This window comes from Bos grunniens, chromosome 19, assembly GCF_055505025.1.
Source record: "Bos grunniens cultivar Pamir isolate PY7600 chromosome 19, Bosgru_T2T1.0, whole genome shotgun sequence".
Taxonomy (NCBI): domain Eukaryota; kingdom Metazoa; phylum Chordata; class Mammalia; order Artiodactyla; family Bovidae; genus Bos; species Bos grunniens.
This window is the reverse complement of record NC_141183.1, coordinates 28,192,220-28,215,760: the sequence shown is the minus strand read 5'-3', so window position 1 is coordinate 28,215,760 and position 23,541 is coordinate 28,192,220. Positions and strand designations below refer to the sequence as shown.

The 23,541-nt window shown below is 55.4% G+C and overlaps 1 protein-coding gene across 4 annotated transcripts; it reads right to left on the bottom strand.

Moving 5' to 3' along the window:
- Positions 1–14: 14 nt before the first annotated feature.
- NATD1 (N-acetyltransferase domain containing 1) lies at positions 15–9,782 on the bottom strand. 4 transcript variants are annotated; one of them, XM_086358330.1, is made up of 4 exons: positions 9,564–9,782; positions 5,670–5,788; positions 1,727–1,934; positions 15–276 (listed from the first exon to the last, which is right to left on the bottom strand). In XM_086358330.1, exons 1-3 carry the CDS (start codon positions 9,667–9,669, stop codon positions 1,764–1,766), a joined length of 396 nt encoding a protein of 131 aa, XP_086214456.1. In that variant the 5' UTR covers positions 9,670–9,782; the 3' UTR covers positions 15–276; positions 1,727–1,763. The 4 variants fall into 4 exon arrangements, with proteins under 4 accessions (XP_086214456.1, XP_086214455.1, XP_086214458.1 ...); XM_086358329.1 differs by having other exon boundaries at positions 15–1,934; XM_086358332.1 differs by lacking the exons at positions 15–276; positions 1,727–1,934 and adding an exon at positions 2,298–4,878.
- Between the last annotated feature and the right edge of the window lie 13,759 nt (positions 9,783–23,541).

Sequence of the window (23,541 nt, the reverse complement as noted above, 5' to 3'; positions counted from 1 at the left end):
ACAACAACAATATGTACATACATATATATAATTTTGTTTATTTTTGGCTGTGCTGGGTCTTCATTGCTGTGAGGACTTTTTCTAGTTGTGGCGAGTGGCAGCTACTCTCTAGTTGCAGTGCGAGCTTCTCATTGTGATGGCTTCTCGTTGCAGAGCACAGGCTATAGGGCACGTGGGCTTAAGTAGTTATGGTTCTTGGGCTCTAGTTGTGGCACATGGACTTCGCTGCTCCACAGCATGTGGGATCTTCCTGGATCAGGGATCGAACCTTATCTCCTGCATTGGTGGCAGATTCTTTACCAGTGAGCCATTCATTCTTATAGCAAGTAATTACCATGTGCACGCTCAGTGCCAGGTACTCTTAGGCACTAGAGTCACACTAGTAAGACAAACACTTCCTGGTCTGGGACTTCCCTGGTGGTCCAGTGGTTAATACTCTGCAATTCTAATGCAGGGTTTTGATCCCTGGTCAGGGAACTAAGATTCCTCATGCCCTGCAGTTGGTCTCAAGAGTTTCCAGTCCAATGGGATTAACAACTATTTCCAGAGTGATAATAAATTAAGCAGAATGATGTAATAGATGACTTGGAGATTACAGGTAGTTAGGGGTCTTTTCAAGAGACGGCATTTGCATGGGGCCTGGAGGAGGAGTGTGCAAGGAAGAGCTGGGGACAAAGCGTTGTGACCCAGTAATGTGACTAGGGTGACAGGAGAGATACTGGGTTTGCCTTTGGTTAGTCATTTCCTCTCTGAATATCACCTTTCTCAACTGTAAATGGAGCAGTCAGTGTCTAATTAGGGGAAAAAAACCCACCCTTGGTATTTTAAACAGAATGGATTTAATACAGGGCATTGTTTGTGTGAAGTGTTGGGCAGGCCAACTGAATCACTATCTTGAACATCTGAAACTTATTTAATTGTATAGTAACCATACCTCAGTTTAAAAAAACAAAACTGCTTTCTTTTACCCAGAGACCAAGAGCTGTGTGTGCTGGTCTTTCCTGCCATCTAACTCCGGGCTTGAACCACCCAGGTTCACCTTGCCAGCCAGGCTGCCTTGAGGGGACCCTGCCTCATGCTGTGAGCAAAGAGCCCTCCCCAAGTCCAGATCGCAGCGGGCTTGTGCTGTCTTCTTCCCATCTAAGCCTCAGCACGCAGGCTCCTTGTTTGTATGCCTAGAACCTGTCCCCAGCGTCCTCCACAGCAGGTCCCATCCCACCTGTGCCACAGATAGACACAGTCAGCTATGGGGATGGCAGCTCTGCAGGCTAGAGGGGCCTCAGGCCCCTGAGCTGCTGCTTGGAGGAAATCCTGCTGACACGTATGTGGGCAGGAAAGTGAGCAGACTCCCAAGAGGTGGCTGCGGGGACACCAGAGGGGGAGGACCAGTCAAGCGGGGGCATGCAGCACCCAACACCCACCCACCCCAGAGCCACCTGGCTGCTAGCTCCTGCCCTCCTTTCTCCCACTGGGACTTCGCTGAGCCTGTCCTGTCCCTGCCCCTCCGTTTCATTCAGGTTCGGGGTGGAAAGTAACATGGGTTTTACTTCTAGACCCCAGGCTGCTGTAGGGCAGTTGCTGGGCATGTCCCTACATATCACCCTGCAAGGGCCCCACCACAGTTCATGGACATGGGGGGGGCGGGCAGGAACCGGGTATGGGTCCTGTTGGCCTCACCTTTCTGTAGCCTCCTGACCCCCCACCCCCAGCCTCCAGTTCCCAATACCTGGTTTCTCACGGAGCTGCTATGGAAGCCAAGCTGGTCATGACCACAGAGGGCCCCCCAGAGGACCTAGAGGAACATGCTTCACCCTGGAGTCCTCGGGCTCCAGGCTCCATGCAGGCGGCTCTCCATCCTGTGTCCTAAGTGCTGCTGGCCCTGGCCTGCCTGAGTACTCTGCCTCCCCCGCTGGACAGAAGCCCGGAGAGGGTTCCTGGGGGGAGAGGGGCAGATGACATGACGTGACATTCTCCTCCTGGCCCCCCTGTCCAGCTGCTCCCAGCGAGGGGAGCCTGGTGCTGGAGGCCTGACCGTGACCTCGGTCAGAGGGGCCCGTGCCTGGGAGGAGGCACAGGCGCAGCCAGCAGACCTCCGGATCCTGATGCCACCTGCACCTCTCAGGGCCTCGCTTCCCTGCCAGTGAGGATGCATGAGTCCGGACACCTGCCAAGTCTGCCCTTCTCGCTCCTCCCACTCCCAAGGGCTTCCAACCCTGGGAGCCTGGCTGCCCTGGGGGTAGAGCAGAGGCGAGGGAGGCGAGCACCCCTGCCCTTCCAGAAGCAGTCCTAGAGCCACACTGGGTCACACCTTTTATTGAAATGTCATGCACTCCGTCTGGAGACCAGCCCTGGCCCAGACGCCACCTGCAGCAGGTCCTGAGTGGGAAAGGCACATGGGTGGCCGCCTGTCTCAACTGGGTGAGACCTACCAAATGGCCCTGGCAAGAGAGCATGTGACCATGGGGCCACCTGCTGGGGGCCTGATAGGTCTCTGAGCTTTCCCGTTCCCTGCTGGCGGCACACAAACTGGTCCACATGACCTGCCTCCTGAGTGAGGGTTCCCCAAGTTCCCTGGGATGGGTGGGGTGGGAGGGCAAGGCTGAGACGTCACACAGTCGGGCTAGCACCGGCAGTGTCAGGATTGGGAGTGCTGGTGGAGGGGACTGGGCTTCCGGGGTTGGGTCTGCAGCACACCCACCCAATTGGGGGAGTTGGCCGTTGCTGCTGTCAAGGGCCGTAGTGAGAGCAGCGGCATTTTGTAAGGCAGCCTGAGGCAAGGGGGCCCAGGTTGCACCTGCAGAAACAGGATGAGCTGTCCCTGGCCCAGTGCCACAGGGCCCTGGGGACCCTGTACATCCCTGGTTCAAGTCCTAAGTGCTGTGTGTGCCAGCCAGGTAGCCAGTCACCCGCTGGGAGAACACAGGTGCAGGCTGGGGCATGGTGGGCCCCCTTGTGCCACCCCGCCCTCCGGTCCCTCCACATGCAACTTGCCCTGGGGTCCCCTGTGCCACTGTTGCAGGACACCCTCCCACGGACAGTGCCTCCTAGAACCAGGTCACCTCGCCCAGAAGGCCGCAAAGGCATCAGCACCAGCTCTCTGAGCTACTGGAGAGTTTTCATGACGGAGTCTGTGCTTGAACATGGGAGTGTGGATGGGGAGGGGGTGATGCTGGAGAGGGAAATGGCCCACAGCCTGGGCTGCCCAACAGTCCACCCTCATGCCTACTACCTACTCTGTCTTACGCAGCACCAGGAGGGCACATGTGTGGCCTCGGAGGGGCTTCCCCCAAAGCTCTTTGCAAACACAGCCAGGGGCCCAGAGGGAAGGGGAGGGTGTCCTGCAACCTCTAAGGAATTCCTGGAGGCCAGAGGAGGGCTGGGCGCTGGGAAGGATGTGGGGGCCGAGGACAGTGACTCAGGGCTGCCAGGCCTTTGGATACACGTAGATGGAGCTGTCCCCACTGCTTGGTGAGACGTATATAGGTGGGAGCACCCTGGAGAGGACTGCCGAGGTCAGACAGGGAGAGGTCACTGGGGCAAGCAGTCCACCCCAGCCAGTGGCCTGGAGGGGCTGTGTCATCCCAGGGGTTCACTGTTAACTCACATCTCAGCCCCAGAAGGACGGGACTCCTGAGCTGCCCTCTGGCCCCACAGGGGAGCAGGCGTGAATTCGGCCCTTGTGGGGAGCAGGACACAGGAGGCTGTACTCTGAACCTCAACGAGCCCCCAAAAGGAAGTCCCCAAAAAGGCAGGCCCCACAGAACAAAGGTGCTGGGGTGCTCCCCAAGCTGTTCCCAGGAAGGCAGTCTGGGAGGGGCCTCAGACTCCTGATGGGCCATAGCTTGCAGGAAAGGAAGGACGCTCTGACGTGTGGCGTTTGCACAGGAAATCCCTCCGAACTGCTTCTTCCTCTGTGGTCTGTGAAGGACAGCTTTCCCACCCCAGCTCAAGGGTCCTCTTTGAGAAAGCTCACCCACAATGAGGGGCAGGGATCCCCAAGACACTCAGATGCAAAGGGAAGGGCGGGCATGGGGGTGGGGTGGAGGGAGAGGACCACTGTCCTGCAGGGCGGGTTGCCAAGGAGACACCAGCCACGCGCATGTGCATGTGCGTATGTAAAGGAGACACCAGCCGTGTGTGTGTGAGCCTGAGCCTGGACTGGCACCCAGCCCATTCCTGGCCCTGTTCATCAGGGAGGGCTCCCGTGGTTGTAGCCATCTCCTGCACCAGGCACACAGTCAAGAGCAGGGGCAGCATGGGGGCCACCTCGTTGGCCCAATGGCCCTGGAAGTTGGCACACACAGTTCCTTATTGCTCCTCATCTGGGGAGCGGACCCCCTGCTGCCCCTCACAGAGCACGGAGCAGCAGGGGGACCCGGCACGGCCAGAGGGACGCCCCCACCCACACGTTCTGATCTCGACTGCAGGCCCTCACGCCGTCTGCAGAGCGGGAACAGCCGGGCCCCGCTTCGCCATGGCAGCTGGACCATGGCCCATCCTTGGCCAGCCGCCTTCCAGAGCCACAGACGAGTGTCCTTACAAAAATAACTCTGAGTCTGTCCCCCGTGGGGACCAGGATTCCTGAGAGCACACGGAGGCCAGGGCAAAGCCTGGGGGTCCGATAGGCGGGCTCGAGCCCTGTGGAGCCAGGGCTATGGCTGCAGGCGCTCCAGGTACTGCGGTAGAGGGTTCTCCTTGACGAACTTCTGGATGTACCAGCACGTGACATGGGCTCTCAGGTCCTCCTCCACCACAAAGTCCAGAGCGGCCTGGCAGCCAGGCAGAGAGAAGAGCGGTCAGAGCCCCAGTCCCTCACACTCCAGGCTTTCCCTTGGGTCTGCGATGGAGGCAGAGGTGCTGTCACCACTCCTGTTACACCTGGCAAACCCGGACAGACTGATAAACTGCCTGAGGGACATGGCAGGGAAGCGAGGGGGCCAGGGTCAGACCGGCCCCAGGAGAACCCTCTTCTCCACTCATTCTTCACTGGATGCCTCCTCCAGGAAGCCACCCCTGTGGGCTGGATCAGGGCACCTGGGGCTCCCTCTGCTCCCAGCAGAGGTCGCCCAGTGTTCACAGGGATCCCAAGGCCAGCAGTAGGAGCGGTCAGCCTGCAGTTGTCAACCCAGTGGGTCTGGAACCACCTGATCACTCAGCACCCCACACACCTGACCCCCGGTTTCAGCCTGAGACCCTCTGGTGACAGGATTCCAATCTCTTCTCCCATTCTGCGAATGAACTGGGGGCTGCAGGTTAAGCACCCTCGTGCCCAACAGATTCCCACCCCACTCCTGTTACCCAGGACTCCTTATTGGTAACAGGATGGCCCCACAGACCAGCACAGAGCTGCTCCTGAAAAGGGGAGAGGGGCAGTGGAGACTGCAGGGCGGGGCCCCGAACAGCTTTTAGGGGACTCACGGCCACCCTCACACTTGGTGCCAGGCTCGGCCCCCCGCAGAGTTCACTGGGCACCTACCATCCATGCACACTGGGTCCCAGCAGTGAGCTCCCCACATAAAGCAGGCATCCGGGTCCCTGGGGGCCCGGCCTGGGAGGTGGGGGCGTAGAGGTGAAAGGGGGGTAGGTGGCAGCTGCAGCCCATGGGAGGGCAGGGCCTGGCCACCACTGGGCCTGGTCTCCTCTGAATGGGGTCAGCCTCCATGCCCTACCTTGGCCAGGTGCTTGGCGATGCCGCGCCCGCGGTAGGCGTCAGGGACCTCTGTGTGCTGTAGGTCCACGATCCGCTTGCCCACATACTCATAGAGCAGGACTGCCCGGTCGTGACATCCTGTGGGGAGGTGGTGGGCAGGTGAGGCCCTGAACCAGCAGGGAGGCCTGGGGGAAGGGTCAGGGGTTCGGTGCTGGGCTGCAGTGCTGGGTCTGGAATCACCTCTCCGTGCCTCAGTTCCTCATCCACAAAGCATGGATGTAACAGAGCACTCCTCACGACAGTGTCTGGAGGGTCAGCGTGCTTAGAACAACGTCCAGAACACACCGAGCCCCATGTGGGCCTTTTCTGCTACCATCAAGCTTAGCATCCCAGGGCTCCCACTGCTCCCCAAGGCCCAGCTCTCTGCACCCCCACTGGAGCACCTGCCCAGTGCTATGCGAGCCCAAGGCCCAATATTGGATGTAGAACAGGACTCAGCAAGTTGCCAACTAGACCAGAGCCTGAACAGACCAGAGAGCTGGACCACCCGCTAGACCCTGGGGAAGGTCAGAAGCAGCAGAACCAGCGTCCGCAGGAAAGTGACCAGGCCCAGGAGGCACAGGCAACTGACCTTCACACCCTCTCAGGCCTGGTGCACCAGTCTGCCCCAGTCCCCTGCTGGAGAAACACTTAGCTGGAGTTCCAGCCTCTCAGCCACCGTGTCTGTCCATCCAACCACATGCTCACCCACCCTTCTGCCCCCTTGACAAAAGTTCACTGAGCCCATCCGTGGCACTTCTCAGGAGCTGGGGACATGGCCACAAACAAGCCAGGCCAAGGTGCTTGGGGTCCTTCTCGCACGTGTCTCAGACGCCAGTCTGAGCCTTTGGCAGACCCGTGGGCAGAACTTTCAATATCTTCCTGGAATCTGACCACTGTTCACACGTCCACCAGCCCCTGCACCCGCCGTGGAAGCAGAGTCAGACCCCGCCCATCCTCAGCTCAGCAGCCTCCCTGCGGCCCCTCAGGTCCACCTGCCTCAGCCAGCTGCTCCCTCTTCCTGGCACCTCCCCCAGAGTACCCAGGGCTGGGTCCTCACTATTTGAGGTTAGCCCACGTGTCACCCCAGCATTTCAGGCCCTGGATCTGGGGGTCAGGCAAAAGCCTGAGCACCCATGTCCTCTCATACCCCATGTCAGCAAGACCCGTCCACGCTTCCTTCAGCAAGCACCGAGGAACTGGGCTTTCACCCCATCTGCTCATGCTGCCTGCCCCCAGGCAGCCTGAGGGAGCCCATGACATCTGATCCACCCTCTGCTCAGGACCCTCCCAGGCACCCACCTCACCCAGTCAAGACCAAGTTCTCATAATGCCTTCCACAGCCCCGCATCACCTGCCTCCATGCCTCTTGATGTCCCCTGTCCTGTGGCCTGGCTCTGTTTCTCCCCTCTCTGCTGCTCCCGGTACACACCAGGCACCCCAGGGCCTTTGCACTTGCCGCCACTTCCACAAGGAGCACTCATGCCACCGTAGCTCCCTTCTTGGCCTCCTTCTTGGGAAGCCCTCCTGGACACCTGACTCTAAACAACAGCCCTTGGGACTTCCCTGGTGGTCCAGTGGTTAAGACTCTATGCTTCCACTGCAGGGGGCAGGGTTTGATCCCTGGTTGGGGAACTGAGATCCCACATGCCATGCAGTGTGGCCAAAAAAACAAAAACAAAAAGCACCGGCATTTTCCCAACACCCCAACCTTACTTCTCACAGGTCTTGTTCTTCAGGACAGTCTATGCTTTACTGTCCACTGACCCTCAGATGGTTGAGCCCCCAGCACTTACAACAATGTGTGGCACATAGTAAGCACTCGAGAAGCACTTGTGGCATGAATCCTAGTTCTTCTACCTCCAAGGTGCAAGACTGCAGGCATGTTGGTAACTCTCCTTGCCTCAGCCTCCTCCTCTGTAAAATGGGCAGAGCAGCCCCTCCACCAACACTGCCAGCAGATAAAATAACTGACTCCAGTGCAAGGGGCATGCCGGGAACCCAAGGACTGAATGCACACAGCTGCTCTTTTCTCCCCAGACCTGGAATGTGCTGGGGACTCACCAGCCTAGCTCTGCCAGGGGATGGGTGGCACACACCTGCACTAGGAGCCACAGGGCTGCTCCACCTTTCAGCCTCAGTGTCCACCTCTCTCAATGGGCACAGTGAGCTGGCTTCCAGGGCCTGGCTGCAAGTCACCATGGCAGGCCATTCCCCTCCCCAGCTGAGGCAGGGTGGGGGCCTGGGCACAGAGGAGCCCTCGGCCCACCCCTATACACACCCAGACCATTTTGGGCCTGGATGCACAGTCTGGTCTTGCAGACTGGTGAGAAATTGCCCAGGGATCCTGGTCCACTTTAGAGTCAGCCATCTGAGCAGGAGGCGACAGACGGGGCAAGTTTACAAAGGCAGCTGGGCTCATCCAGTCCTGACCCCAGCCAACTCAAGAGGGTGTCCCTAATGGCTGTACTCATTAGGAAAAGAAAGAAGGGACACCCCCAAGGGTCCCCTTTTTCTTCTTTCTCTGAGTGTTGAGGGTCTCCTGAGCACCCACAAGGAAATCAGAGGCCTCTCAGGAGCCTTGAAAAGCCAGGGGGTCTCTTGGAATGAGAGTAGCGGGGGAGCCCTGAGAGTCAAGGCCAGGTGCGCCAGGGTGGGCACCACAACGGAGAAGAGGAAGGAAAAGGTGTTTGAGTTCTGGCCTGCGGGGGCCTCAGCTTACTCTTCTGAACACAGGGTGGTGATGGCCACGTCATGAGAGTGTTGTAACAGACGTGTGTTGGGGCCGGGTTCAAAGACGAACACAGCCAAATGGGGTCTGAGAAGGTCCCAGCCAGACCCTCCAAGCGCAGGTGGGAGGGGTCAGCCCAGACAAGACCCTATTCGAGTTCTGCCCCTCCCCCCACTGCCTGACCTCAGGAAGCCTCGCCCTTCCCTCCTCAGACAAGGGCACAGTGGCCCATACGGGCCCATCCAGCTTGGGCACTACCACAGAAGGCCCAGCTGGGAGGGAGGAAAAAGTTATTAACAGAGAGGGGTGGGATGCAAGGAATTCAACCCTCCATTTCACAATCAGGCGGAGGGGGCGTGGACTAGTAAGCGGTGGAGCTTGACTTCGCTTTGGTTTAAAAAGTAATGCCCAATGATTTCCCTGGTGTTCCAGTGCGGTCCCAATGCAAGGCTCCGGTTGGTCAAGGAACTAGATCCCACAGGCCACAACTAAAAAATCAAAAATGCCGCGACTAAGAGTTCGCATGCTGCAACTAAGATCCTGCCAGCAAAAAAAAAAGAAAAAATCAGTAATGCCCAGTCCGTGTCCTCCAGCACTGACTACCTGCCGCAGGCGCTGTTCTGAACCTCACTCTTACTGGGGCATCCAGTTCTTCCCACCAGCCAGGAGTTAATCCAACTGTAGAGGCGAGAAACGGGCGCACAGAGATGAGGCAAGTTGGCCAAGCCCCGAAGCCGCCGGGGTCTGAAGGAGACACCGTCCCTCCCCGTCCCCGCCCCGCCCCGCCCCTGACGGGCCGAAGCCCCTCAGTCCGTCAGCCCCCGGTCGGTCTAGCAGGGTCTTCCAGCCCCCTCTGCGCAAAAAAGCGAAGGTTCGCAGGGGCAGCCAGAAGCCACTCAACACCGGGAATGGGGAAATGGCGGGACACCCGCTCCCCGGGACCTCGGCAGGATCCCGGAAAACAGCCGGGCCAAGCAGGTGCGGGTTCCCCCGGGCCGAGGCGGGACCGGAGCCGCCCGGTGCCTGCCTCCGCCGCCCCCGGGCTCGCGCCGCCCCGGGCGCCCGCCCCCACCTGGCCCGCGAGTGCGCCCCCGGCCCCGCGGCGCGCAGACAAAAGGCGGGGGCGGGCGGGCCCGGCGTTACCGTTGAGCCGGACGGTGAACTGGCGGCGCCGACGGTCGTGCTCCACGCGGATGGGGCAGCCCTGCTCCGGCGCGCCCGGCGACGCTGCTGCCGGCGACTGCGCCATGGGCGCTCGGACCCGGGCCAGGGGCGCGCGGCGGGCTCGGTGGGCGGCGCGCGGAGCCGCACTGGGGTCGACCGCAGGCGGCGGCGCGGAAATTGACACTCGGCGGCGGCCGCAGCAACAAAAAGGGGGGAGCAGGAAATCAGCTGTGCGGTCACGTGCGGCGCGCGACCAGTGGGCGCGCAGCCGCTCTGTTTTGATACATTCCGTTCGCCTCTTAAAGGCGCAGCGTCGCGCACAGCTCCGTGCCAGGGCCCTTGGGCTTCTGGCCCCGACCCGCAGGAGACTCTGGGGCACCCCCACGGACCCTGTCTCAAACACACGTTTCGACCTGTAGGGCAGTTCTAACCGTCCCCTCGCAGCCACCACTTACTCAGCGCTTGCTGTGTGCCTGCGCGCAGCAAAGCCCCGGAAGCTGCAGGAAGCGCTCATGAAGCCGGGAAATAGGTGCGCATGACCCAGGCGCCTGGGGGAGACTTGCGAGGGTCACACACCGCTGGAACGATTGTCCCGAGAAGCCTGGCTTGGGATCTGGTGCAATGCCACCTCTAACTCCAGAAACAAATGCGGGAAGCGCCTTGGAGATTCCTGGACCCACTCACTGGGAGGGGGGAAATTGAGTCCCAAGAGGGCCAGGGACTTGCTTGAGGACACACAGGACTCTGGGTGGGTGAGTGGGGAACAGACTACATTTTTGAAACGGGACGGTACAACACCTCCCCCCCACCCCCGCACCAACTGCTCGGACCCACCGAGTCACGTGACTACAGGTTTTATTAGTTTGCTGGTGAAGGCGTGAGTATGACGTAATTCCCACGTGACCACCGCCCAATGTAAGATGCCCATCATTTGTGTTTCCCCCTCCAGCCATTGCCCCACCCCGTGACTAATTTGCTTTTCCTAAAACTTCATATAAACAATATCATATAGTATGCCCTTTCAGAATTCAGTGTTGTTTTTTTTTTATAAAACATTTTGTGTGAGATTAATCCACGTTGTTGAGTGTATCTTTTTCATGACCGAGTAGTAGTCCACCGGATGCATATTCCACAATGTATTTATCTGCCTACTGTTGATGGGCGTTTGGGTTGATTTTGGATTTTGACTGTTATGATTACACATGCGGTGACCATTCTTGAACATGGCACTTTTCAAAGGTGGCTGAGTCTTAGGACCATGAGTTTTATGAGGACTAGCCAGACCTTTTCCAAAGTGGCTACCTGATTTTACACTCCTGCCAACAATTCTGAGTGTTCCTTTGGTGTCACCAGTCTCTAGTTCTAGCCGTTCTGGTGCACATGATGTGGTGGCTCACAGGCATCAGTATACCTTTCCCTGATGACCCGTGATGCTGAACCTTCTTCATCTACTTCTTGGCCCTTTTCGGTATCTATTTCTGTGGGTATTTTTTTTTTAAATTGGAGTTCTTTTTGTCTAGTTATGAGTCTTTTGTCAGATATATTTATTGAGAATATCCTATCCTAGCAGACATTTTTTTGTTTTAAAGAAAAACATGTGTATTATATCACAGAGTTTGGAAACAAAACAGGGTTGAAGAATGAGTCATCATTTACAAGGAAATAGAAAAGGATCCTGAGATCAGAGAGGGCTTTGACTTGAGCTGAATCAGGGCTGACTGCAATCCTGAAGGAGATGTAACCTTGTGTATATCTCAGGAGACTTCTTTGTCTCCAAAGAACTTGAGTGGTGTGTGGAAGCCATACAGGCTTCTGGAAATCCCATCACCCGGCTGTGCCATTTTCCATTCTGGGCCTTTGCATGTGCACTTCCCTCGGAAAGTCCTCGGCGAAGCTCCCCTGCCAGCCCGGGGCCAGGGGAGATTCCAGGCAGGGCCAAGTGCACACCAGGTCCACCGTGAGAGCCCAAGATCCTCCCTGTTTTTGATTCCTTTCTTTCTTCTGTGATTTTAAATGTCTGTTATCTTGTTGGAGTCTTTATGCTATGCTAAGTCACTTCAGTCACGTCCAACTCTGTGGGACCCCATAGACGGCAGCCCACCAGGCTCCCCTGTCCCTGGGATTCTCCAGGCAAGAACACTGGAGTGGCTTGCCATTTCCTTCTCCAATGCATGAAAGTGAAAAGTGAAAGTGAAGTCACTCAGTCATGTCCGAGTCTTAACGACCCCATGGACTGCAGCCCACCAGGCTCCTCCATCCATGGGAGTTTCCAGGCAAGAGTACTGGAGTGGGGTGCCATGGCCTTCTCATTGCAGAAATCCTTTGTGGAACAAGGCAGTGGATCAATGAAAGAATGAGGCAAGAAATTGATGTTTACAGAGTTGAAAAGGCTTGTCTATCTTTCGACCCCAAAGCACACTGGTCGTGGAGGAGCATCTGGGACGGGCTACTGAATGAACCTGTGACCCCCACCCCAAAGTTAGAAAGCAGAATTGGGTCCCAGAAATCTTGGGTGGATGGGCTCTGGGTCCGGAAAGCCCTAACGACCAAGGCTGAGCAGGGCCACGCTGAGACTGGGTTCCAAGTATGTGAGCAGCCACTGTGTGTGGGTCACTGTCCTAGGGGTACCCAGTGAACAAACAGACCGAACTCCTTGCTCTTCAGGAGGGACATTCTAGGGGAGGGAGACACCAAGCCAAGAAGGAAACAGAGACTAAGAGTTTGGAGCCTCAGTGTGGGGAGGGGTGAGTAGGTACCTTGGGAAGCTTCAGACGGAATTGAGGACCTCAAGCAATTGTGGCTCATTCAGTGAAAGACTTGAAGGAGGTGAGGGAGCCCAGTCCAGGCAGAGAGAACAGCCAGTGCAAAGACCCTGTGATGGGTTTAAACCCCTGAGGCCACATGGGGTCTTCAGCTTTCATTCTGAGTCAGAAGGGGCTACTGGAGGATTTTAAGCAGATCAAGGATCTTAGGTTTTTGTTTGTTTGTTTCCTAATATTTGAAAATTTCAAACCTGTGTGTAAATAGAATTATAAAATGAAGCCCAGCACACCCACCATGGCTGAAGTTTTTGTTTCTGTGTTTTTTCTTTTATTAAAAAAAAATTTAACGTAGTGTTTTGTGGTGGTGGTTGTTGTTTAGTCAAGCTGTGTCTAACTCTTTGCGACCCCCATGGACTATAGCCCTCCAGGCTCCTCTTCCATGTACTCCTCTTGCCAGTATTCCCAGGCAAGAATACTGAAGTGGGTTGCCATTCCCTTCTCCAGGAGATCTTCCCTTGTTTCCTGCATTGGCAGGTGGATTCTTTACCACTGAGCCACCAGGGAAAGCCCAAGGTAGTGTTTACATACAGTAAAAATGATCCCTTTCAGCATGTAGTGTTTTTTGTTTTAATCATTTATTTATTTTTGGCTGCACTTGGTTTTCATTGCTTTGCGCGGGCTTTCTCAAGTTGCAGCGAGCAGGGGCTACTCTTCACTGAGGTACGCAGGCTTCTCAATGCAGTGATTTCCCTTGTTGCTGAGCCCAGGCTGCAGGCACTTGGGCTACAGAAGTTGTAGCACAAACCCATTCCAGTGTTCTTGCCTGGAGAATCCCAAGGACGGCGGAGCCTGGTGGGCTACCGCCTATGGGGTCGCACAGAGTCGGACACGACTGAAGCGACTTAGCAGCAGCAGCAGCAGCAGTTGCCGCACGTGGGCTCCGTAGTTGTGGCTTGAGTGCCCTAGAGTGGGCAGTAGTTGTGGCGCATGGGCTTAGTTGCTCCAAGGTATTAGCGTATGGTTTTGACAAAAGCGTACTCCCTGCAGCTGCCATCACAACCCATTTATAAAGCAGTTTTATGACCCCCTCAAGCCCCCAGCCCTCCCCTTCCAACTCTCCCCAACTCAACCTGTTTTCTATCCCCAGATAGAACTGCATGGTGATCCTTCCAAAGGGGGCTGCAGGAGGTCTGTTCCACTGTTTCGAGGCTCCTGCCCACCACGTGGGTGTGGACTGTGCAAGGGAAGCAGGAGGCTGAGGACCAGCCTGAGCTGCCAGTTCTCATAGAAACCCAACAAGAACAGTTGCACAGATGAGTTGTAGCAGCTGGCCGTGGGTCCCACCATTGGTTCGTGGCAGAGTCCATTTCAAACCCAACTATTCTCTGCTCCATCCCAAATGTGAGTGGCTCTCCATGGGCCCCCAGTGGGCTCTGTGGACACTGGAAGGTGCTCTGACCCCACTAGGGCCAGGGGCCACCAGCACCAGGGAGGCAGCCAAGCTTGACCTCAGAATCCTAGAGGCCAGCCCCAGCAGCTTCAGGTGCCTGGGGGCCCCACTGCATGCAGTGCAGGTGGCGGGAGGGTTCAGCGCCCACACCACCCTGCATCCTGGGCTCCAGTGACAAGAGGGGACTGAGGCTGCATGGCAAGTCGGAGAAGACACACATTTAGAATTTGCACTGGTGGATCCAGAGCCTCGCTCTTAAGGGGTCAGAATAATGTCATCAAGTGTCTGATGTCCTGTGGCAGCTCTGCTGTGAACCTCAGGGGCCCTCCACCCCCACCCTCTGGCAGCCCCAGGCCTGTGTGGAAGGTGCGGGTGGTGAAGTTGGATGCCCGTGCTGACCCTCAGGCCCACATCCTCCCCAGGGAGTCCCACCGTGCTTGTCTGGCCCGGCACCACCACCCGGGGATGGCTCCTCTCCCATTCTTCCTGCCTGAGTGGACGCACGAGGGGGCTGATTTACAGTCTTCAGAATAAGCAGGGAAACACCCAGGAGACCGAGCCCCTCGCAACCCACCGGGTCCTGCCGGGTGACCCTGATTCTACACCCAGAACTTGGCCAACAAGGCACTGAAGCTGTTGGCATGAGCTCTTTACACACAGGAAGAGTGTTCTCTTTCAACACAGATGGGCTCATGTTCACCGTTTTGTACTCGTTCTACCAATTTAATAAAATACTATGAGCAAGTTCCTTAGGAAACCACAGAATCATTCTTTTTTTATGCTTTGAGTTTTTCTTTTCCCGTCTTTAATTTTTTTTATTTATTTATTTTGGCTGCGCAGGGTCTTCGTTGCTTCGAGGGGGCTACTCTCTAGCTACTGGGCGCGGGCTTCTCATTGCAGTGCCTTCTCTTGTGGAGCACGGCGGGCTCTGCAGCGGGGGGCCTTCAGCTCCCGGTCTCCAGAGCAGACTTCACAGTTGTGGCGCCCGTGCTTAGTTGCACAGAGACATGCGGGATCTTCTCAGACGGGATCAGACACGTGTTCCCTGCATTGTGGATTCCCAACCACTGGACCACCAGGGAAGTCCCACAGAATCATTCTTTAAGGATATTCCTATGGTTAAGTTTGGATTATGTAATATTTGATGTTTCCAAAAGTAAAATAAGCCCCAGGGCCCACTCCACCTCCTCCTCCCACTTTCCCGGTCCTTTCCCATCTCCCAGAGGAAAACATCCTCACTTTGTGGATTTTCCTGGTTTCCCATACATAAACCCACTAAATGCAAATGTATATTCCTTCTTCTCCTTGCCATTTAACCCCAAAGTGAAGCCTGTCACTGAGCCACGGGGACCCAGTGACAGTCAGTGCCCGGTGCACGGTAGGTGGACACCATGACGACATTAGCAGATGACGAGGCCCTGGCAATGCCCCCACCCTCCCCACCCCCACAACCCCGGGCTCCTGAGTCATTTCTAAATACAGCCTCTGTCGCCGCTGAGACTTCCTTAAGGAGACAATGACCCTCTGACGCCCCACGCTGGGCCATCGCAGTGGGTGCCAAGGCTCTCACTGCACTGAGTGCCCCTGGGCAGGGTCTCAGTTCCTCTCCCTCCTGCCTGATGAGCCGGGGTCCCTCGGGGGAGGGCACTAGGCTGCCTGAGCTTCTCCTGGGCGGGAGGTGGCAGAGCCAGGACTCAAACAGGGTGAGGCTGAGACCAAAGCTGAACTTGCAGGTGAAGGAAGAACCGAGACCACTCAAGGCCCTGAGATCCTCTGGGGAAGATGGGGGTGGAGAGTGCAGTGGGCACAGGGAGCTGGGCCAGGTGCCAGGTAGGAGGGGGCAGTGTGGACTGAGGCGGAGTGGGGTGTCCTGTCCTGCCCCCTCCATCTGACGGGTCATGTAGGAAACCCGTCCCAGATCTGATTTTCCAGTAGGAGCTGGAAACAAAAATAAAGTGAGGTCTCCTGTGGCTTAAATGATGGCAAGTGATTAAATACACAGTTACACGTAGCTGTTGCTACTCTTACTGGGGAGAGAGACAGAGGATCTGGCAGATAAAGTCCATCAGCATGTTCATTGCAGGATTCTAGACATTTTTCTGGAGATATAAATTTTTCAAAAATAAAAAATTGCGGGGGAACTTCCCTGGTGGTCCAGCGGTTAAGACTGTGTGCTTCTGAGGCAGGGGTGTGGATTTGACCTTCATCAGGGGGCGCAGACCCCACATGCTGTGTGGCAAAAAAAATGCAAAAAAAAAAAAAAAAAAAACGTGGGGCAGAAGAGATAAAATCAAATAGAATTTGGGAATATTGGTCAGATCCTGGTTTGAAAAAAATCAGCTGTAAAAGGCACATGGGGCTAATGGGGTATTTGAATTTGGCCTGAGTGTCAGCTGCCTGTGGAATGATGGCTTTTGTCCCAGATGGGATAATCGTCTTGTGCCTGCGAAGAGAAGGTTTCTGTTCTCTGGGGACACATGCTGACGGGTAGGAGAAGAAGGTTATGCCAGTGACCCTCAGGAAACAGTGGGATCCTACGGAGTCACCTTTTAGGTCTGGCGCCTTGGACTCAACCGCCTTGGGGTGCATTGTCTTGTTCCTGCTCCTTGGTCTCTGAGCAGCCTCCCATTGACAGATCGACCGCCTTTGTCTGTCCATTTGCAAGTCCACGGGCACTTGGGGCCTTTCCAGGATTTAGTTAAATAAAGCTGCTCTTAGTACTTGCACACAGGTTTCTCACGTGTGTCAATGTAGGTTTTCACATGTCTTGCGAGTAGAACGGCTGGGTCGTAGGCAGGTATAGGTTTGATTTTATAGGAGACTGCCAACCTGTTTGTAGCAGATGTAAGCTTTTATATACAGGATGGGTAAGCAACTAGGCTCTACTGTAGAGCACAGGGAACTATATTCAATATTCTATGATATGGGACTGCTCTGAGGGTCCATTGGTTAAGAATTTGCCTTGCTATGCAGGGGACTTGGGTTTGATCCCTGGTCAGAGAACTAAGATCCCACATGCCACAGAGCAACTAAGCCCGTGAGCGGCGACTAGAAAATCCATGTGCCGTAAAGAAAGATCTCACGCAAAGGAAGATCTTAGCTGCAACTAAGACTCAAGGTAGCCAAGTAAACAAATAAATAAATATTAAAAAAAATTATTTTAAAAATCGGTGCTATACCATAGTCCATGGGGTCTCACAGAATTGGATACAACAGAGCATGTATGCACAATATGAGAAGAATATGAGAAAAATAATACATATACATGTACAACTGAATCACTTTGCTGTACAGCAGTAATTAACACAACATTGTAAATCAACTGCACTTCAATTCTTAAAAATCTGTGTATAAGAAAACCCTTAGCCATCCTAACAGGTGCACAGTGGACACTCTGCATGGTCTCAGCTTGCAAGCCCTGGTGACTGGTGATGAGAGCGTCGCTCCATGGGCTTGTTTGCCATCTGGATAGCTTCCTCGTGAGGTGTCTGCTCAGGTCTTTTGCACACTTTTTATTGGGTTGTTTGTTTTCTTATGATTGAGTCGTAAGAATTCTTTGTATATTCTGGGTACAAGCCCTGTATCAGAGATGTGTTTTGAAAATATTTTCTCCCAGGGCTGTTTTGAGGATTAAATGACATCATAAACATTAAGTCAGTGGGTTGTTGTTTAGCTTCTGGGTTGCATCCCACTCTTTGGCAACTCCATTGTAGCCCACCAGACTTCTCTGTCAGTGGGATTTCCTAGGAAAGAATACTGGAGTGGGTTGCCATTTCCTCCTCCAAGGGATCTTCCTGACCCAGGATCAACCCGCATCTCCTTCCGGGCAGGGAGATTCGTTATCACGGAGCTACCTGGGAAGCCCAAGTCAGTGGGTAGTCTTACCATTATGAGTCTTTTTACTACTGCTGCGTATCATCCTGTTTTGTCCCTCAACAGAACAAGACCTCACGTGTCTGCACCCGGAGCTCCCCATGGCACCTGCACGGAGGCTGCCCACACCTACCCCCAGGTCCCCATTGCTGGAACTCCCCTGGGTGGGGGCAGCCTCTGCTGGAGCCCAGGACATCTGGGTTGTTTGTTGTTTACATGTTCACTTATCAAAACCACCCAGCTGGCCCTGGCTGCCCGGCTGGGCCCAGAGGAGGCCCCAGAGGTGGCCTCGCCCTCCTGCTTTGCCCACAGGACACAGCCACGTCCCTGCCACCCCCAGTCCATGCTCCTAGTGCCAGGTGGGCCTGCACAGACATGTCCCCTCGTTCGTGCTTCATGGTGGCACCCAGAATCCAAGCCCTGTCTGCCAGACAGCTGAGGCTAGAGGCGGTGGTGTGGCCACCCAGAGCCCACCACCCACCACCCAGAAGACCCTGGCTCTAGTGCCCGACTGGGTGGTCTGCAGCACTGGCACTCAGCAGATGCCCCTCAGGCTGAGGACGAGTGGAGGCAGACAGAGGCTCCTGAGCACAGGGCTCTGCATGGATGATCTCCCTCCAGGGAGTAGCTGTTATGGTCCCATTTTACAGATGAGGAAACTGAGGCTGAGGGAGCCCAGGTTACTCACTGAAGAAATCAGTGTCCCTATAACCTGAGTGCTTGCCTGCTGGGCCAGGCTGAACCTGTGGCCTCTGTCCCCTCCATGGGGGTGGCATGCACCTCACTGATGATACCCACTGGAAGTCGGCTATGGCACCCCCACTTCGCCCATGACTCCCCCACTTCCCTTCTGCCTTCAAGCTCATTGTGACATCCCTGTCTTTGCACCCTTATCTGTGCGGGGCTGCTTCCCTGCTCCCTTCCCACCCAAGGACCACCACCCCCCCACCCCATTCAGCAGAGCCTCCAGTGGACGTGGCTGACTCACAGCCTTTGCTGGCCCCGAGGTGTGGAGGGTGATGTGGTCAGATCTGGCTACATGGAGGAGCATGTTCCTTTTTCTGGCCCCCTTGGGACTGTCTTCCTTGAAACAGTCATGTGGGTGGGACATGGTGTTTACATGGCAAACAGTGCAGAAGACTGGGAGGCACCCAAATGCCTTCAGCAGGGACCACCGAGCGCCTTGTGGGGGAGTCACCCGGTGGACACTGTTGGCAGCTGTGGTGAGGATGGCTGCTGTCCCCAGGCTGAGCTGGAAGGACACCCATGGCCTCTGAGTCACAAAGGGACCGTGTGCGGAGAACAGAGGCTGCCTGCCTGAAGGTGCACACTGGCCACGCTTCTGGGGGTGAGGAACAGAGCTGGGGACACTTTTCACTCCACATCTTATCACTGCTTGAATTTCAAACTGCAATTTCTTCCTCCTCTGGAGGCTGCCTCTGGTTCCATTCCCTGAAATGCCTATTTTGAATAACCTGGGGGTTGGGGGAGGGCGCCCTTTTCTAAACTTGCTCCCCATAAGTTCTAGGGCAGCACCTCCCACCAGTCCTTCCCTTGTGGCCTTGGGCACCCCCGAGGGAGGGGCCTGGTGTCCAGCTCAAAACCCTAGACAGCCACTGAGTTGATGCCTGGCCTGCCCCTCCCTGGCCTCAGGAGGGGGGCTGGTTTCACAGCCCAGACTCACTGGGCTCTGAATGTGTGCCAGGCACCTCTGATCCTCACCCTGACTTTTAAAAGTGAAGACCATTAAAACCCCCACTTTACAGAGGATGAGACTGAAGCTCAAAGCAGTTCTGAAGTCCTTTAATTAGCCGGAGGCAGAGGAGCAGGAGTCCCGTCTGTGCGGCTCCTGGCAGCTATTAGAGGGTGCGGCTCCTCCCCCTGGGGCGGCGGAAGCCCCTCAGCTTGGAGGTGCCTTTCTCCTGTCCTGGGTGACTTGGGCCCCAAAGATGCCCCGGCCTGGGACTGAGGGCTCCCACCTCGTGGGATGAGGGCAGCACAGCCCTTTCAGGAGGCCAGGGGAGGGAGCAGTAATTCCACCTGGAGCAGCTGGGAGGGCTTCCTGGGGGAGGTGGTGCTGGCACTCAGCCTGGGAGGATGAGGTAGCCATCAGATCTTCAGTCCAGCGTGTTCCCTACTAAGCTCACTATCTTCTCTTCCCACACCTACTGCCCTGCCCCGTTTTATCTCTTGATTGGCACCCTCCTCCAGGGCCTGGAGGCGGCCTCCTGCCTCATCCTCTCCCTTCTTCCCACTAGCCACTCAGGCCTCTGAATCTTTCTCAGACCCCGTCCCCACCTTCCTGCCCCTCCTGGACTTGCTCCTGCCTCCTCCCTGGAGGAGGAAGTCCCTTCTGGGGTCTTCCTGACACCCTGGGAAGTATGGTAGGTAGCTCTGTGAATGGCCACTGCCCTTGGCAAGCTGCAGAAGGGGTTTTGAAAGGAGGTTTTGAAAAATGGCTGCAATTCTCATTCCACTCACTGTGGGGCAGCCTCAGTGTCTCGGCCCCTTAAAACCAGGCCAGTTGCTTTGGCCAGTAGAGTCAGGCAGGCGCACCACCAGCAGGAAGGGCTACGCAGCTTCCAGCCTCTGCCCACTCCCTGTGCGGAAGCCCTGAACAGGGGCAGAGGCTGTGTGGAGGGGCTCCAGCCCACTGCATCCCTGCAGGGCCCAGCCCTGGAGTCCTCCTGGCCCAGGGGCCAGACTTGGAAATGAACGGAAACAAAGACTCTCTGAAGGAATCCAGCAGAGGCCCCAGACATGGTGGGACAGAGACAGCGTCAGAAAACAGTTATTCCACACCAATGGTTTAGGGTTGTCAGGCAGCAGGACACAAGCATAGGGGGATTTTGTGACCCTCCCCATCTCTGATGTCGTTCCTTTCTCAACCTGTTTCTGCTAGGACCTGTGAGAGGCTGGGGCCTGCCAAAGTGGCACTGGCTTGGAACTCAGCCTGTTGGGGCCAATGTGAGGAAAGCAGGAGAGACTCCATCTTGTCTGTCATCCCTCTTAAAGACAGGATGTGAACTGGGCCTGAACCCTGCCCAATAGTGAGGAAACCGATGCTAATAAAAACCAGGTCTCCTGGAGACTTCCCTCCCTACAGACGGCAAACGGAGATAGTTGAGATCAGGCTGCCCCTGTTAGATTAACCATGCCCCACCCCCCACCCCCGCCTTGATGTATAATCATTGTTCTCCGCCTTTAACCTTAATCGTTTGTTCTAGCACCTACTTGTAAACCTCAATCATATACAACACAGAGGTTGCTAACATGTAACCAGTCATGTAGTGGGGGAGGGGGGATATAAAACTGGGCCTCTCAGAAACACTAGGGTCTTTGTTGGGAACTGATTCCCCTTGGACCTGCTGGCGTAATAAACTGTACTCCACTGTCCTGAGTATCCTCCGAGGTGCGTTTTGCAACTCCGGATTCCACAAGCCCAGGGTCAAATCCTAGAGCCACTGTTTACCCTTTCCCTGTAAAACTATGGGACTGGATTAGAATCAGGGGACACTGGCCATGACCATCTTCCCCCCACCCCCCACCCAAACCACTACGTATACTCAACCCCTGATATCACTGGAGTAGAGTCTTGAGTCACTAGGTGTGGTCAAGTCTTTTGAGGATCAGTTTGGGTAATCCAGGAAGGCTGCATTGTAAGAGGCAGGATTTGGTTGCAAAGAATAGCCAGAGTTAAAAATAATCATGCCATTTTGCTTGGTTACATTAAAATATCAAAGTAATATAAGAATTGACTTTATTAGCATATTAAAGGAGAAGGCAATGGCACCCCACTCCAGTACTCTTGCCTGGAAAATCCCATGGGCAGAGGAGCCTGGTAGGCTGCAGTCCATGGGGTTGCAAAGAGTCGGACACAACTGAGCGACTTCACTTTCACTTTTCACTTTCATGCATTGGAGAAGGAAATGGCAACCCACTCCAGTGTTCTTGCCTTGAGAATCCCAGGGACGGGGAGGCCTGGTGGGCTGCTGTCTATGGGGTCACACAGAGTCAGACATGACTGAAGTGACTTAGCAGCAGCAGCAGCATATTAAAATACTATATATTTAATTTAGATTAAAAGTAGCATGGTGGAGAGTAATTGCTGTGGCTCAGATGGTAAAGAATCTGCCTGCAATGCAGAAAACCTGGATTCAATCCCTGGGTAGGGAAGATCCCCTGGAGTAGGAAATGGCAACCCACTCCAATATTCTTGCCTGGAGAATTCCATGGACAGAGGAGCCTGGCGGGCTACAGACCATGGGATGGCAATGAGTCAGACACCACTGACCGACTAACACTTTCACACTTTCAAAAGTACATAATTCCTGCAGAAGTGTTAAACAAGAAAAGCGTAAAGAAAATAATCACATTCCTTGTGAAATTAGGCCCAGAAATCACTATGGCTGGCCTGGAGTACTTCCTACCTTCCCACCTTGCAACTCGGACCAGGCTGCAACTTTGGGCAAATGCTCCCCATGGTTCAAACAAGGCACAGACCAGCTGGCAGAAGCAGGCATTCTCACCAGCCGGAGGAGGCCAGGCATGGGGCATGTGGTCCCTGAGGAGGTGCTGCTGTGCTGCCCTCCTCCCCTGATGCTGCAGAGCTGTCAACAGCAAGGTCATCATGCAGTTGGTACCCTGGTTGTCACAAAGCAGCCCAAGGGTGCCAGCTCCAGTACCCCTCCCACAACCTCTGGGCTCGCCCCAAGCATAGTAGCCTCCAGACCCAGGTTGGTGGGAGTCTTTGCTTAGGAGGGCTTGTCCGAGAAGCTGGACATCTCAAGGGCATTAGAAACAGTCCGAGTGCAGGGCCTGGGCAGCCGGAGGGGAGTGCGCTGGTGGAAAAAAGTCGACATTTATAGCATTTTCCGCTGCAGAGCACTTGTCACAATGCCCCATGGAGCACCATGCTGGACAGATCTGGGGCTTGACTGGGAGTCTGATGGCTGCTTGGCCTGGATTCCTCCCCCCCCCCAGCCCCCACAGACTGCTTGCTGGCCTTGTGCCCACCTGACCCGCGCCCCACTCAGGCTCCACTGGAAACCAGGCTGTGGGCAGAAGGGCGGCGCCAGGCGTGGCCGCAGGGCCAGCACCACAGAGGCTGTGGGAGGGCGTCTGGTCTGCAGGGCTCTGGGGAGACTTGTATCTTTGTTCCTGAGGTGAGGCTGGCAGGCTGGACAGTCCAGATATTCTAAAAATATTCCCTTTTTGGCTTTCCACGACCTAGGCCTGCTGACCTCCGAGCCTCAGGCTCTCACTCCCCGATCCTCCTCTCTTGCTCAAGCTCTGCTCCAGACACGCTGGCCTTTAAGTGCTGCTTTGAGTTGATTTCCAATTCTCCTAGAAGCCATCCAGGCACATAGAAGTCAGACGGCATTGCAAGGACCATCTGGAGAGCAGGAATATCTATGGACAAACAGGAACTGTTTGAGCACCTACTGTATACTGGGCTCTAGGTGCTGGGGGTGCAGCAGAGACCTCAACACATGCTCCTTCAGCTGACATTCTTGTGGGACTGTTTCCAACCCTCATAGCCCCCTTACTTCTCAGTCACATGCTTGTTTTAAGTGTGAGACAGTGTCTGACGCTTCCTACTGCAGACAAAGACTTAGTCCCTTACACACGGATCCCTGCACTTCCCCTCCCCCCGTGCCCACTCTCTTTTCAGATACATTAGCATTTGGTGCTTTGGTTTACATACTGTGATTATGTAAATATTGTTCACAGCTGAGCTGTGCAGTAGTTTATGACTACACTTTCTATTTTGTGTTGTTTTTCCGGGAATTAATCATTGACTTGTTTTCTTCTTACATCCCTCTGGGCACTCAAGGGGTCCTTTCAACCTGGGACTCATGGCCTTCAGTTC